Source organism: Kogia breviceps, chromosome 14 (genome assembly GCF_026419965.1).
Source record: "Kogia breviceps isolate mKogBre1 chromosome 14, mKogBre1 haplotype 1, whole genome shotgun sequence".
NCBI classification, from domain to species: domain Eukaryota; kingdom Metazoa; phylum Chordata; class Mammalia; order Artiodactyla; family Physeteridae; genus Kogia; species Kogia breviceps.
In genome coordinates this window covers 29702877-29718673 of record NC_081323.1, presented here as the reverse complement: position 1 = coordinate 29718673, position 15797 = coordinate 29702877, and the positions used below count along the sequence as shown (strand labels likewise).

The 15797-nt window shown below is 45.5% G+C and overlaps 1 protein-coding gene across 4 annotated transcripts in view; it reads right to left on the bottom strand.

Moving 5' to 3' along the window:
* Positions 1 to 15797, bottom strand: part of CFAP61 (cilia and flagella associated protein 61) — a 272631-nt gene that overhangs the window by 70519 nt on the left and 186315 nt on the right. For all 4 annotated transcript variants that reach the window (XM_067013791.1, XM_059038853.2, XM_067013793.1 and 1 more), the window contains 2 exons: positions 12885 to 13053; positions 2981 to 3155 (listed from right to left, as the gene is read on the bottom strand). In XM_067013791.1, coding sequence (XP_066869892.1) covers positions 2981 to 3155; positions 12885 to 13053 — 344 coding nt within the window. The remainder of the gene's footprint in view (positions 1 to 2980; positions 3156 to 12884; positions 13054 to 15797) is intronic.

Here is a 15797-nt window from a genome sequence, read left to right as displayed (position 1 = left end):
GTGGCACACGGGCTCAGTAGTTGTGGCTCGCGGGCTCTAGAGCACAGGCTCAGTAATTGTGGCACATGGGCTTGGCTGCTCCGCAGCACGTGGGATCTTCCCGGACCAGGGCTCGAACCCGTGTCTCCTGCATTGGCAGGCGGATTCTTAACCAGTGTGCTACCAGAGAAGCCCCTGTCCTGCCCTTCTTTAAGGCTGAGCTCAAATCCTCCTTTCTTGGGGAAATCTTCTCTAAACTTCACAGTCTCCAGGGCTCTCATGAAGGCCACGATGCCTCTCTACAACCAGACTGGTACCTGGTGTACATGGCTCCCCATCTTTTATGTAGAGACTGTGCTAGACTGCACCATCACCAGGATGGCAGGGGCTGAGACCTACACCCTGGAGAAACAACCCTATCACATGTAGCGGTAGTAGTAGTAACAAGGCTAACAACAGCCCATATGATTGATCTCCTACTGTGCTGCCCTGAGCTGGACATGTAATATCTTATTTATCTCATTTAATCCTCATAGCAGCCCATGTGAGGAAGCTATCTGGAATGGCACTAATTAAATTCAAGTCTGAATATGACTCTAATTATGGAAAAACTACAAAGAGAAAGAGCTTCCTCAAGGCAGGAGGTTAACATTTTTCCTTCCAACTTTTCTTATAGTCATTTGAAAAGGGTCACTACCCTAAGTTGAATGAACTTGGCTGGGTCTATTTCTCAGATGCCTCCCAGAGCCTGGGCCCAGCATCTGAGTGTTCAGACCACCTACCTGGGAGATGCCCTGGGGGTGTCATTTAAGCACTGGACCTGGGGAAAACAGCCTATTTTTAGGACAAGAAACTAATGTCTATAAACTCCTTAACCTGGCCCATCAGTGGACAAAAGCAGGCACGCAGGCATTTTATGCAATGGTTAATAGGAGACATTCTTAACTCTTGCAAAAGCATTTATTTCCCTTTAAGTGGGCACCAGAGTATCACCATCTTTGACGCTAGTCAAGGCAACGTGACAGCTGGATGCTATTCCCCCATCTGCAAACCAAGAGCTTCTTACACTGGAATTTCTAAGTTCTCTGCCATAAGCATTCACCCTTAAGAACTTGCATTGCCACGTTCAAAGGCCCTTTTCTTGGTCAAAAGGCTCCTGAATGCTAACATTCAAAACAGCCAACAGTTCGATTAAAACACTACATTATAACAGGACTGGGCACATTCCTAAGACATAATGTATATTTTGTATTGAACCATTGGTTTTTGTGCTTTTAGCAAGCTTAAGTTATATTTTGAGGTCTGGACTTGAAGAAATGGTAATGAGTTGTCACAAATTGTATGGATAAAAGCAGGGTTCTGCAAACTATGACTCATCCCCTATTTTTGTAAATAAAGTTTTATTGGAACACATCCATGCCTATTCATTGACATATTGTCTGTGGCTGCTTTCTTGCCATAGCAGCAGAGTTGGGTAGTTGGGACAGAGACCATGTGGCCTGCTAAATCTAAAATTTTTACTATCTGGCCCTTTACAGTAAAAGTTTGCTGACCCCCATATCAGAGAATTCCCTAAGTGTACTTAGGTCATAAGGCAATGATTAAAGAATGACTAAAATATTGAAACAGGTATAAACAAATACAGATGCAAAACTGAAAATAATACCGAGTTTTAATGCAAAAATTAAAATATTGAATACTTTGACAATTTTTTTTCTGGGTCCCCAGTATATATCTATATATCCCACCTCTGCCCAAAGGTTACAGACCCAGTTGGTTTTATGGGTGATTCCTGTCCAACTTTTAGGTTATACAAAGTATTTCTGACCCACCAAAAATATGGAAAGCTTCCCCAAAACACTTTGTGAGACTAGCATACCCTTGATTCCAAAAACTTGCCAAGTAAAGCATAAAAGAGAAAACAGGCCAATCTTACTCATGAGTTTAGATGCAAATAGCCTCTAAGTACTAACAAATTGAATTCAGCAATGCATCGAATATCCTTTGATACCTATTTTTGATTTTTAATGAAGTAAATGTAGAAACTTGACAAAAAGTTAACTAACACCTAAATCTTCCACCAAAAATTGGAAGAAACTATATTTAATTTTAATATATTAATTATATTAACTAACAAAATGAAATTATATTTAAACAAATTCAATAAACGAATATATTTAATTTTATATACTGATCTCCACAGTCCAGTCACTTAATGATTTTTCCATCCCCGGACTGAATCAAAGGTCTGGGTTAGAAGCCCAGCCCATCACAGGTGGTTGTATAACCCAGCAAAGTCCCTGATCCTCCCTGAGCTTTAGGTAAAATGAAGGGGCTGCAGTTAGTCATCTCTAAAACTTGACTCCCCAGGTTTCAATTAAAGACAAATAGGCAGCCAGGCCCTGTTCTAGTTATTCTACTAGTCAAACAATTTCCATTAACCCAAGCAACAGAGAGGAAGATGCTTGAGAAGACAATTTGTACAAATGTTTTACTCTCTCATTTGGCTTCAGGAAGTGGCAGGCAACTGGAATATGTTCATTTGTGGGAAGGACTGTACAGGCAACCACGAAGGAGAACAATGGGTTGTGAAAGAAAAGAGCCCTTCCAACTCAGACCCTTCTTTTTCTTCCGAGGTCTTTTCAGCTTCACAAAAGGAGTCATATTTTCCATATAATTGCTAAACATGTTTGCTTATTAAATTATTCTTTAATTAGTTAATGATTTTAGCCATGCTTTGCTCTTTGGATATTCATTTTTGTGTAATAAAATAATTATAGATAATTAAACTATCTCAAGCCTTTTTCTTTCCCCCAGCAAACATGCTGGGGATCCAAAAATGACAAGTTGTAAATTAATCTGGAAAACAAAGCATGGCAGATGAATGATTTGGTTGGAATTAATTAGGCACTAATTATATACTGGAACTAGACGAAGAATAAGACTCATTATAAAGATAAAATGCTGTTCTGAAAAGATGCACAGTTACCAGCATCCTTACCTTCTGCAGCAATGGAGTTGTTCCTGATCCAAGTCAGGGCCTTCAAGCAATCTTCTTCGTCATTGAGGGTGAAATGATTGCAGGGAACTGGGCCCGTGTACCGCTGCAGACTGCTGTTCAGAACTTCTCTGTTTGTCGGGTGTTGACTAATGTCGGCCCCTGTAGGGCATGGGACCTGAGATATGTTACAGAGAGATGCTTATTTCAGTGGTAACAGGTGAAGTGCTCACAAGTAATGAGTTAACTGATTGATTGATTGATTGATTAATTAAAATAAACAAAGCAATACCCAGTACAGGTGTGCCTTTTGCTGTCTCCAGATATAATCAGGTCTTAATTTAAACAAAAAAACGGGTGAAATGACCACTTGGAGCTAATTCTCAGAAGGAGCTTCCCTGGTCATCTGATGCTGCGTAACAAGTTATTCCAAGGCTCGGTAGTGCAAAACCCCCATTCAATAGGCTCACAGATTCTGTAGGTCAGCCATGCAGCCAGGAAATGGTGGGGGACAGTTTGTCTCTGTTTAGCAATGTAGGAGGCCTCAGCTGGGAAGACCTGAAAGCTGGAGGTGGTGACCTGATGGCCAGGGGCTGGAATCACCTGGAGATAAACTCTCTCAATCCTTTTTCTTTCCCCAAGAAAACATGGTGGGTATTTTAAAAGATGACAAGTCTTCACTCTATGTCCAGCAGTTGGTGCTGGCTGTGATCCCAGCTGGGGTTGTTGGCCAGAACACCATGTGGGGCCTTTCCCTGTGGCCTGAGCTTCCTCACGGCTGGGGGACTGGGGGGTTGAGTTCTGGGGCACATGTCCTGGGAGAGGGTAGGAGTCCAGAGAGCTCCACATTCTTCTCTTCGCTGGTCCTAGGAGCCCAGCAGGGCCTCTCTTGCCACGTTCAGTCACGGAGGTCTTCACAGAGGCCTGGCCAGGGTCAAGGGGAGGGAATCCAGGACCTGCTTGTTCCTGCAAGGGGGGCGGGGCCACAGAAGAGCACGTGGTACTGGATTTGATGTCGCTGTTTTTGGTAAAAACAATCTGCACTGAGGCAATTATATCAAGGGATTGAAATTCAAGCACATAGAGGGTCTACCCACAAAATGAGGGAAGTGGACTACTACTTACTTGTGAAAATTATAGGATTATCTTTCACTTTGTCAAAGAAGTGCTCTCTCTCTCTCTCTCTCTCTCTCTCTCTCTCTCAACACTGAGCCCTCCCAGTATAGCTCCTGTTCCCTCGCTTTTGACATAGACGTGGGTGAAGACAGACGCTTTCCTCTGCTGTAGGGAAAGCAACAGCACAAACCCAGTAACGGATGATGGCCAACTCCTGTCCTTGTTGTCCAAGATGCTGTGGCAAGCTGGACGCCCAGGCCCTGGCCAGAGCGTTCAGCCGTGACTCAACTCCATCCAGTCATTGTCAGGGTAGAGCAGGGGTTCAGGGTGGTCGGATCTGATTGCTCAAGAAATGCCAGATACTTGGGTTTTTTAGGTGGACCCCTGATTTGTTCATTACTTTGGTTCAATTAAAATCGAGCAAACAGACGCCACTGTGGAAGCCAAGTCAAACGGCACAGTGGGGCGGCTGTGCCCAGTGGGTCCCCATGCTGCCCCCCCCGAGGTTCATTTGCCGGCAGGTGGAGATTATGGGAGATAACGAGGCCGGAACCTAGGGCAAGACTCCCAGGCAGCTCGGCTGCTGTTAGAGGCCCCGCACCAGCCGTCCTGCACATTTGTGGCGTGAGGCCTAAGGATGTGAGGCCAGACTCCTTCTACAGCTACGAAAGGCAAAATATTCACTGGCAGCAGAGACTAACATGGGCTCTTAGGAGGCTCCTCCTCCCCGACAACCGCAGGCAATGCCTCCTGTGCTGGGGGATGTGAATGCTGGCCAGTGCCGGGACACGTGGGCCTTCACTAAACCCCAGAGGACATTTAGGAAACTTTCGGGCATATCCTTCCTCAAGAGAAATGGTAAAGCCTTGGCACACTGCTGTGATGTATTTAATTCAATTTCAGGCTGGACTAAAACAAAAACCAAAAAACCAGCATCTGTTTTTAAAGCTGGATGTCCTTTCTCCATGAAGAGGCTGCAGTAAAATGATATTTAGTAAAAAGGAACAACCCAATAAGTAGTGGTCATTTACTACAACTAAAATTGTGGAGGAAAGCTCTTATTAGCAATATAATTTATTTAAGCAATATCACACTAAAATTTTGGCATTAGTATACTCATGGTTTTCATAAAGCAGTCCACTGAGGCTTTGGTGAATGGTTTAAAGTGCACAATACTGAATACTGTGCTTTGGAGGTTTGAAACTTTACCAGAACTACAACAAGCATTATAGTATAAGAGAAAATGAAATTGGGGTAACATTATACCAGTTTAGTAAATCATGCTTTAACAAGTCAGGAAAAATCCTTAGCAGGAAAAGCCAGGGCTGAAGAACAAATTGAGAGCCATTCCATTTATAAAACTTTCAATGACTTATCATTACAAATAGTGGGTGTTCAAATGAAAAAACAAGGAAAAGAGGGGGGGAAAGGAAGAAGGTCAAAAACGAGAATTACTTTGCTACAATCCTGAAATATAACTGCATTCTGATAATCCATATAATTCTTCCATGCACTTAAATGGGTGGAGTTGTTTTTGCACATTTTTAACTATAAAGAATTAGAGAAATTAAAGGGATAATATATTTTCATGTTCGCATGGTGGCATTTCACAAAATAGATAAAACTGGAGCTAGAATTTTAAATCTCAAAGCTAATTAATTTGTCCACACAGAGTTTAGCAAAACTCAATACATCAAGAAGGATCTATGGGGAAAAATAATATTATGTCATCAACAAAAGGAGGGAGTAGAGTTCAACTGGAGGGAGTAGAGTTTGATAGGAGGGAGTAGAGTTCAACAGGAGGTGTGGGCACATTTACTGAAAATGCACCATCAGTGCTGGTTCCCCAAAGCAGAGCGTTCTCTACCACCACTGAACTGGCACTGACTCGTGATTGGAGAAAAGCAGACACTTCTCAACAATTCCAGATGATTTGGGACGGAGCATCACCTGCTGGTGGGAGCCCCTTGGCCACCCCGTTCTCCTTGGCAAGTTAACATGGCAGCAGGGGATGCTCGTGGCCTACCCAATATCCTGTCTCCCTTTCTTTCTTAGTAACAGACTTCTGAGACATATGCCCAGTTGGAACATTTCCCAACTCATGACCTGAGAGGTCAAGAGAGATAAGCAGGTGTCCTGGTGGGGGCAGGGGGAGGGCAACTCGAAAAGTCATCTTGCTCTAGTCTTTCCTCCTTCCTGCTTCTTGCACATGAAATGGCTGGAACCACAGCAGTCACCACAAGATGCTGAGGATGGAAGCCACATTCCAAAGATGGAAGAACAAAAGACAGAAGGGCCTGGGTTCTTGAGGACATCAGGAAGCCACCTTACCAGAATTGAGGTTGCTTTTCTTCAGATATATATATATATATATAAAGATGTTGGGGGTAGGAGTTTATTAATTAATTTATTTATTTTTGCTGTGTTGGGTCTTCGTTTCTGTGCGAGGGCTTTCCCTTGTTGCGGCGAGCGGGGGCCACTCTTCATCGCGGTGTGCAGGCCTCTCACTATCGCGGCCTCTCTTGTTGCGGAGCACAGGCTCCAGACGCGCAGGCTCAGTAGTTGTGGCTCACGGACCCAGCTGCTCCACAGCATGTGGGATCCTCCCAGACCAGGGCTCAAACCCATGTCCCCTGCATTAGCAGGCAGATTCTCAACCACTGTGCCACCAGGGAAGCCCCAGATATTTTTAAAGAGAGAGAGAAAAAAAAAACTTTAAAAAAACCTGTTTATTTGACTCTAGCTATAAACGGTAAGTTCTAGAATTTGTGAGTTGTGAAGACTTTTAAAGCCATCCAGTGTAACCTCTGCACCACATGGATGGGAGAGGGCAGGAGGGAAGGAGGAGGCAAGGGGAAGGAGACAGGGAGAGAAGGAGGGAGGAGAGAGACAGGCAGCGGCGAAGAACTGGAGCCAGACCACCTGCGTTCAAACCCTAGCCCCTAGTCTGCCACCCTTGTGCGACCTTGGACAAGTTGTCTTGTCTGACCTTTGACCTCAGCCCCACTGCAGCTTCGTTCCCTCACACCTGCGAAATGGGGGTGGGAGCGGCAAGGAGCTCAGGGTGTTACCACAAGGGTGACCTCAGGGAGCACTGGTGTGGTGCAAGGCCAGTGCTTGACCTAGGTCAGGTGCTCTGACCTCTCCTGCCGGCTGCCTGCTGTACCCGGGGGGTATGACAGTCCCTTTTGGCGGAGGCTCTGACCCTTAGGAGGTAGTTTCTTAGGATGGATGCACGCTGTAGTCCCACGGCTTCTGATGTCTGTCGTTATCTGCTTCCCGGGCCACAATGCCTGAGTCGAATTCATTTCTACACGAACACTCTCAGCCATCAGACTCTTTGCCCCTCTGGCTAAACATCCGGGGTGACCTCTTATCTCTGGAGGTGCTTCAGCTGGTTCCTTCCCTTATGTGTGACACCAAGAAATGCACGTCATGCTGCAGGTGCACTTCTGTCCTGTGATACACTCTGTGACACAACCACACTGGGCCATGTAACAGGCTCGTGACCTCCACGTCGTCGTCACAAATTTCACCCTGTGTCAGGATCAGTACTCTTATTTCTCCAGCTGATTCTGCTTCGCCAGATATGACTATTGCTGCTGCTTGTAACAGCTGTTTGAATTTGCTTGACATCTTTTGCTGGTGCCCCTGGAACTATCTTTTCACTCTTAAGCTCTGAGTGTGGTTCGTTTTGTATTCCTCTTGTATTTCGACGTCCCTGTAAAAACAGATCTTTGGTCTTGTAATGGGAGCAATTTAAAACCATGACACTCACTGTTACAACTGTTAAGTTTTTTTCCTTATGCCATTCTGGTTCATACTTTCAAGTGTAAGCATCGTGGCTATTTTCTTTCTTTTCTTGCCTCTGGTTACATCAAGGATGTTTTCTTCCATTTCATCTTCTCCAGTTTTTGGAAGGTGAATTTATTTAGGCTGCTCAAAAGCATCCTTTAACCTTATTTCCTCTAAATATAAGAGTCAAGAATGAAACATTGCCTTTGTGCTTCCCCGTTTAAGACGCTGCATAGTCCTCCTTGGCCACCTCACTCCCTATTTTCAAGAACTCGGTTTTGATTAGATTACTTTAGAATAAGATTCATTATTGCCCATTTGGATTTATTCTCAGATTTATAAAAATGATTTGGATTACCCTTTAAATTGTCTGTGGTGTTGCCATGTGTCCTTTTAGATTACTGTGTCCAGTTCTTTTTTGTCTCTGTTATCCAGAGTGCGAATTAAAGACCACGGAAGATCCTCCTTCTCAGGCCTGGCCCATAAAAAACACTTTTTGCCATCCTCCAATAGGATACACTTAGGCGAGCATGCGATGACTGAATTGCCCATTTTCTTCAAAATTCTGAGCAGCCAGTTTCATTTTCTTAAACCACTGAAGGCTGGAGAGGTAATTTTTTGCCTTATTTGCCTTGCCTTATTTTTGTTCTTTATTATGAGGGGGAGGGGAGGTAATCTGCAATTTTTCTCTTGAAGTTTGTTCATTGTTCTCCCTATCGTTCTCATAGAACCAAAATTTCATCAGAATGTAACTAGCTGAGAAAATTCTTCCTTGATTTTGCCAAGAATGTGGTCAACTGGATGATGTTTTCAGGTAAGGAAAGTTTTCTTCTACATATCTTTATTGTCTCTATTCCATTTATTTGGGCCTCTTCTTTGGGAGAAGCACTGTCCAGGCATGGCTTCCACCTCTAGCATATCTTCTTGTCTCTGGCACCCAATGTATCCCTTTGCCCTTTGCCTCCACCCTCCAGGGGAGTTTTGTTTTTTTTTTTTTTAATAAATTTATTTATTTATTTTTATTTTTTGGCTGTGTTGGGTCTTCGTTGCTGTACGCAGGCTTTCTCTAGTTGCGGTGAGTGGGGGCTACTCTTCGTTGCGGTGTGCGGGCTTCTCATTGCGGTGGCTTCTCCTGTTGCTGAGCACAGGCTCTAGGCACATGGGCTTCAGTAGTTGTGGTACGCAGGCTCAGTAGTTGTGGCACATGGCTTAGTTGCTCTGTGGCATGTGGGATCTTCCCGGACCAGGGCTCAAACCCGTGTCCCCTGCATTGGCAGGCAGATTCTCAACCACTGCACCACCAGGGAAGCCCTCCAATGGAGTTTTGTGATTGGTCTTCAGCTGACATCACCAACTTGTACAGAAGCAGGTCTGTCTCTTGATGGGGATTTAACATCAATCCTTTCTTACTCACCATCTCCCTTTTCATCTCACCCTGTGGCCTTCTCAGCTCAGCCTCTGCTCTTCGAATGTCTTTGGCTCCTGTGATGGAGGCCGTAATGAGGATGATACACAGTGTCCTGGCGAGAGAGACAGAGACAGAGACAGAGAAAGAGGGGCAGAGAGAGAGAAGGAGAGAGGATCCTGCATTCCTGCCTTCTGGAATATTTTCAAAAGTATGTTCTTGCTCTGATTTTTCTAGATGTTGTTCTCTTTTCTCTTATTCTGTGTTATCTTTTTGTTCCAGTTGTTTCTTGCTGTGCAACAAACTCACACCAAAACTTAGTGGTTTAAACCAACACTGTTTTATCACCTTTCATGATTTTGTGGCCAGAAGTTCGGGTAGAGCTTGGCTGGGCAATCCTTTTATTCCACGTGTTATCGATAGAGTGCACTTGGTGACATTCAGTGTATGGATGGTCTGGTCTGGAGGGTCCATGATGGCTTCACTCACATGTATGGGGCCTTGGCAGGGATGGCTGAGAGCCTGGGCTTGGCTGGAACCCTCAACTGGAGAATCCATGTATGGCATTTCCAGCACAGCGGTCATAGGGTATCTGGAATCCTCATGTGGCAGCTCAGGGCTCCAGGAGCCACTGTTCCCACAGACAAAGAGAAGCTGCCTAGCCTTTGATTTGGACTTAAATTCAAGCCATGTCACTTCCTTCATACTCTGCTGGTCAAGGCTGTCACAAGCCTGCCCAGATTCAAGGGGAGGAGATGTTGGCTCTGATGGGAGAAGCCTCAGGGAATCTGAAGTCTTGATTTAAAACAGCCTCTTTTCTTTGGCCTCATGCTGTTATTTTCTCCTTTAATCCACCCCAACACAGGGAGGTCTCTTCATGCTGGGTGCTGCCACAAGGGGTGGTACCTTGATGCATGCAGCTCTGTCCACCCTCTGCAGCAGGCTCTCGCCTGGGCCTGCACTGTCCCTATGCCACGTTCTTCTATCTCCCATCTGAGACATAACTCGCCTCCTTGGAGACCACATCCGTTGCTCACCCACACCAAGCTCACCAGAGCTCACACCCCACTTGCCCTCGCCCAGCTACACGCTCTTGCCCCCTCCCCGCTGGCTTTCCCCGAGCACCACCCCATGGGAGTCTCAGCCACGGTTTTCCCATGGCCCACACCAACCCATCTGACTTCAGGCTGACACATTTTTATCCCTCCTCTCTCTGAGATGACCCACACCCAGGCGTGGGAGTGGGCGTCTCTCCCTCTCTGCTCGATGCTCCATGAGCCAGGGAGGGGGCTCGGGGACCCTGATTATAAGGTCTTGCAGACAGCTTTTCAGAACCGGCATGTGTTCACCAATAAAAATAATCAAATCCATCCTTGGGGTTGGGGAGGGGCTTAGAGGGTACTGGACGTGAGCTAGAAAAACCTTCATTGTCCAAAGCAGAAAGGTCATAGGTAATGTCAGAAGTCGACCGATCAAGGGGAAAACTTCTATAAACACATTGTTTGTAGTTCTGGGGGATAACCAATGAAGAAAGAACAACAGAAATGCCTCAGAATAGCTGACGCTGGGGAGAGGGCTTGGAAGTAGAGACCAGGGCTCCTCATATGCGGCCCTGCAGCACACTGTATCTTGTGCATGGATTTTCTGATTAAAACAATAAGTGCTATGGATTTGGATATCAAAAATATTGCACGATATTTTAGACTGGTACATGCCATTTACAGGTCAGATTAGAGGTTAAGATTTGTAATTATATTTTATAACAGGTAGTTTTCTTGCTTATTTTCATCATTTTAACTTGTTGGTATTTTTTTAAATCACAAAATTGGGGCAAAACCATGCAAGTGGAGGAGATGGGAAATAGGGAAAGAAATTAAGAGCCGGAAGCTCCTAGTGAATCCAGCTGCCTTTTTTATATCAGTCAACGTACCTTTAATCTTTATGTCCTTCTGGAAAAATTAAATTGAAACTCTCTTTATCACTTCATTTCGTGTTTCCCATTGTTAAAAGGGCAAGAGCTTAATGTGCCACAGACTAAAGCCGCAGGGGCAGCTGGGCACACATGGGCAGACGCCCGAGTCTCTGGACAGCTGGCCGGGCCTTCCCGTCACATTTTCCCAAGTCCACGGTCGCAGGCAGCAGCTGGAACTTGGAGGGGCAGGTGAGGGGGGACAAAGGGGTGCTTGGTGTTTTCTTCTGGTTTCACATTTGAAAAAGAAGAGTACTGAAGTAACCAGTTTATTTTTCTCCTTTATCCAGAAAAAAAAAAAAACCCTCTCCTACACTTTGAGAATTGGATTGCTTTAAAAGGAGAAGAAGGAGAAGGAGAAGAGGAAGAAGGGGAAGAGGAAGGGGAAGAAAGAAAAGAAAAGAAATCCCTCAGACGCTGGTCCAAGCTGGGTCCTCAGGTGGTCCCCTCACTAGCGGCCTTGGCCTTATCCAGAAACGTGTTAGAACCGAGGTATCTCAGCCACGGCCCGCCCCCCACCCTCTTGCCCCTGCTCAGCATCTACATTTTAACGAGATGCACAGGGGATGTGTGTGCACATGGCAGTTTGAGAAGTGCTGCTCTAAGGTACAGATGAGGTTCTAGGTCGAGAAAGTTCAAGTCTGTGTTTCTCCACCTTAGCTTAGAATCACCTGGGAGCTTCAAAAAAATACTGATGACTGGACCCCATTCATCCCCAGAATAATTAAAACAGAGCCTCTGGGGGCAGGGCCCTGGCCTGGGTTTATTTAAAAAGTGCCCCAGGAGCTCTCAGTGGGTAGCCCAGGCTCAGCACTTGAAGTCAGTGATGCGCGCGCTTGCTGGGCTGTCTATCCCCACCAGGCCGGCCTCCCCTGGCTCATCTGTGGGAAGCAGGCCTGAGCACATCCCCAAGGTGGCCTAGGACAGGAGCAGAAAAACATGACCAGTGCCTGGGGTGGACAGGGGATAACTCCCTACAAACCCGACTTGGAGGCCTATCCAGTCCCTGAGAGAAAATGCAATGAAGAGACTCCATCATCTAAATCTCTTTTCATCAAAGAGATGCCCTATTTCTGTGTCATTTCTGCATTAAATGCTCCAGCGTTGCAAAGCGAGAATGTTCAAATTCGCTTCTGTCGGACGTTGAACAGGTCACATCCTGCAACACTTCCCCGGAACGTGGCTTGAGAATTTAATCGAGTTGGAAAGCACGGTCACCAGGTAAGCAACCAGCCACACTTCCTAGCTTTGTAACCGAGAGACAAAATAAAATAAGGCTGACAGAAGGTGCGCATGTTTGAAATACTTTCTCGCAAGCCCATCGCCACCGCCAAATGTTAGCCTCTTGAAGCATAAATTAATTTTCCACAGATGTATGCCGGGCTGAGTCCGGATTCTGCTCTGGTGAGCAGTACGTGTTAGACTTTTGGACAACAGCTTCAAGGATGACACTTCTCCAACTTGCTGTGATTCTTATCCTTGAGCAGAATGTTTTTCTTGGAATGGGTTTCCAGGAGGGTTTTGGACCCAGTTCCGGTCACATGTGCGGGTGGGAGGCATGCTCTTGACCCTGAGACGTGGGCCTGGTCAGCACGTGTCCCCCACCATCCCCAAGGGCTCACCTGGTACTGCTGCCCGGTGCAGAGGACAAGGTGGTCGTAGAGCACGACTTCTTCTCTGGAAACAATGACCTGCTTAGCTGCTCGGTCTATGGCAGTCATTTTACCAACCACCACGTTGATCCAGGAGCACAGCGACATCAACGCGTGATCTTTGTCATTATAACAGTGGCTGCGGAGAGAGAGGCTCCATCAGTGACATTTGAGCAGCTGACAGCGGGCATTAATTAGACATCTGCTGAGCTGGTTCAAGTCCCCTGGTGGGCTGAGCCTGTGCTCTTGCTGGGAGTTTACTGGGACCCAGGCTAGCCAGATTTGTCCTTATGAGACACTTAGTCGCAAATTGACATCTTCCCATTAAAGGTAAATTGTTCTGCCTGGGGTAGACCAGTCCACAACAGGGAGAGAGAGAGAGAGAGAGAGAGAGAGAGAGAGAGAGAGAGAGAGAGAGAGAGAGAGAGAGAGAGAGAGAGAGAGTGTGTGTGTGTGTGTGTGTGTGTGTGTGTGTGTGTGTGTGTGTGTGTAATCATTCATATATACTCTTGCTTCCATTTCATGGAGGGTGCAAATTTACCTTAGCGGTTGATCTGTCATACTGACAACTGTCATATTGACCACTTGGAGCGAATGAGGATGAAGAAAGTGACATCTGAGGATTCCCACAGGCAGGGGTCAAGGTCTAGAATATCGAGAACCCTGCCTATTTGCTAAGGCTTTTCAATAAATGACTCATTCTTAGAATTAGTGTATGGATTCATGCCAAAACAACAAAACACATTTTATTTAGAGAAAATGTCCATTAGGGAATTATGTTTGCATTCAGTACAATCCCTGGGGCCTCTGGGGAGTCACTTCTCAGGGTAAAGGTGATTTACGGAGACCACTGCTTCCATAAGAGCAGGCCCAGGGGAGACGGGTTTTGTTCTCTGGGTTCTATTTGAGGGTGAACACAATACTGTAATGGGAGAAAAGTGGGTTTCCTGTGGCTTTGAGTTTATTTAGAGTTCTGTGAGGGTTTCCAGAATTTTCTGGAAGGTTTGACCTCATGTACATGACGTTTTAATAACCCTGTTCTGAAGACGCAGAGTGTAGGGCAGCAGAATGGTGAGAGTCTGTTTAAATCTAGGCTTCCCCGTGCCAGGGTCTGTGTCCCTGCTCTGTCGCCAGTGAAAATGGACCCTGGGGACTCTGCACCCCTGTTTAGAACTTCAGTTTCCTCACCTCTCAGAAAGGGATAACGACCCCTCCTCACATGCCTCAAGCATTGCAAGGGATGGATACGAGAATGTAAGAGATGCTGTTTGTCAAGTGGGATGCATATGTGAAGGGTATTATTCCAAATAATATTAATGATACACAATCCTGTTTACTCTCCTTGGAGGCAAACAGGATTCTGAAGTGGTAATGGGAGAACATTTTTTCTTTTTGATCCATACATGAGTCTGCTCTCACCACACAAAAAGAATCCTGGTAATGGATGCACATTAGACCCTGTTATAGGGCCTGTGAAAGAGAACAGAGTCTGGGCTTTGTATCTCTCCACACAATGACACTTAAAAACAAGAAAATTTCTTCTTAATAAGAAAAGAAAATCAGGGCCTGGCTTGCCACAGGAAAATAACAGATAGTGAGATGAAATTCTCTTATAAAAAGCCATTTTGGTAGCTGTACAGGAAAACAGGAGGCTTCACTGATTTCATACATCTGTGAGAGACCCACGAGGGATTGTTCTTACTTGGGATGTGATCCATTCCTAACAGGAGCAGTATTGTCAGCCATCCAAGATGAGGAAAAATTAAATATAGTTAATGCACAGGGATTCGTCATATGAGGATTTGCTCAAAGATGCAAGTTCTCAGGGGAAATTTGGGGAAGTCTAAGACGATGTTATTTCTAATGACAGTAGGCCAGCAGTGTTGATAATTTCAGAATGCATACTTCAGAGATAAAATCTGAAGCTCTGTCCAGTGGGAACTGGCACTCGGGAATGCTGGGGTTGCAGGGACCTTAGGAAGCACTGAAAAATGTGGGGTGCTTGCTTTTACAGCCTGTGACCACATGGAATGACGTTTCTCAGTTTAGAAACTGAGAAATTTCACTGTGTATAGCTGATGCCTATCTGTTTCGGATATTAGAATCCATTCTGGACCTTCTTTAATTTACCCATGAGGCAGTGAGACTAGATATTGGAGACTGTAAGTGATATTTCTCCAAAATTATTTCCTAAGCAGAGTTAATGAGCATAAAGATTCCCACAGGGCAGGGACCATCTCCAGGCTTGAGGACAAGAGAAATATCTCCACTAGAGTCCTCTGGAAGAGAGAGAAGGGACCAAAGAAGGTAGGTCAATGAAACTTCGTGTTTCTCAAGTGACCTTGACTCTGACGCAAAAATAATGTGAAAGCTTGTCTTCACAGAACATTCTGGAGACAGGTAATAAGGAGGAGGAAAAAAGTAGAAATGCAGGATGGGGGAATTGCTGAAACAGGACATATGTGGAGAGTGGCCAGCTTGCTCAAAGTTGCAGTGACCCCAAATCTAGTGATGGGAAGACTTAGCCTAAAGTTCCAGGTACAAAATTAAGGGCAAACTCCAGAGGGATAAATGTAAGTGTGGTGAAGACCTGCACTTCATGGAATCAGAACCCTGCAGGACGGGAAAGAACCTCAGACGTTTCCAGCAAGGGTTTATCGTGACACTCCCAGAAGAAGCAGCATCATAATTAACCTTTAGTTATTCAGAGCTGATTGTCCAATTAGTGAATTTCTCCAGTTGCTGGTTCCTCCTCCCCTCCCTCCATGCTCCTTTCTGCTGCATCCCGGGCACATCATTAGCACATCCACCAGAGGCTGGACGGCGGGGGGAGGGGGGGGTTCCGGCAGGGGAGGTGGGGAGACAAAACATGGCTTTTCAAAA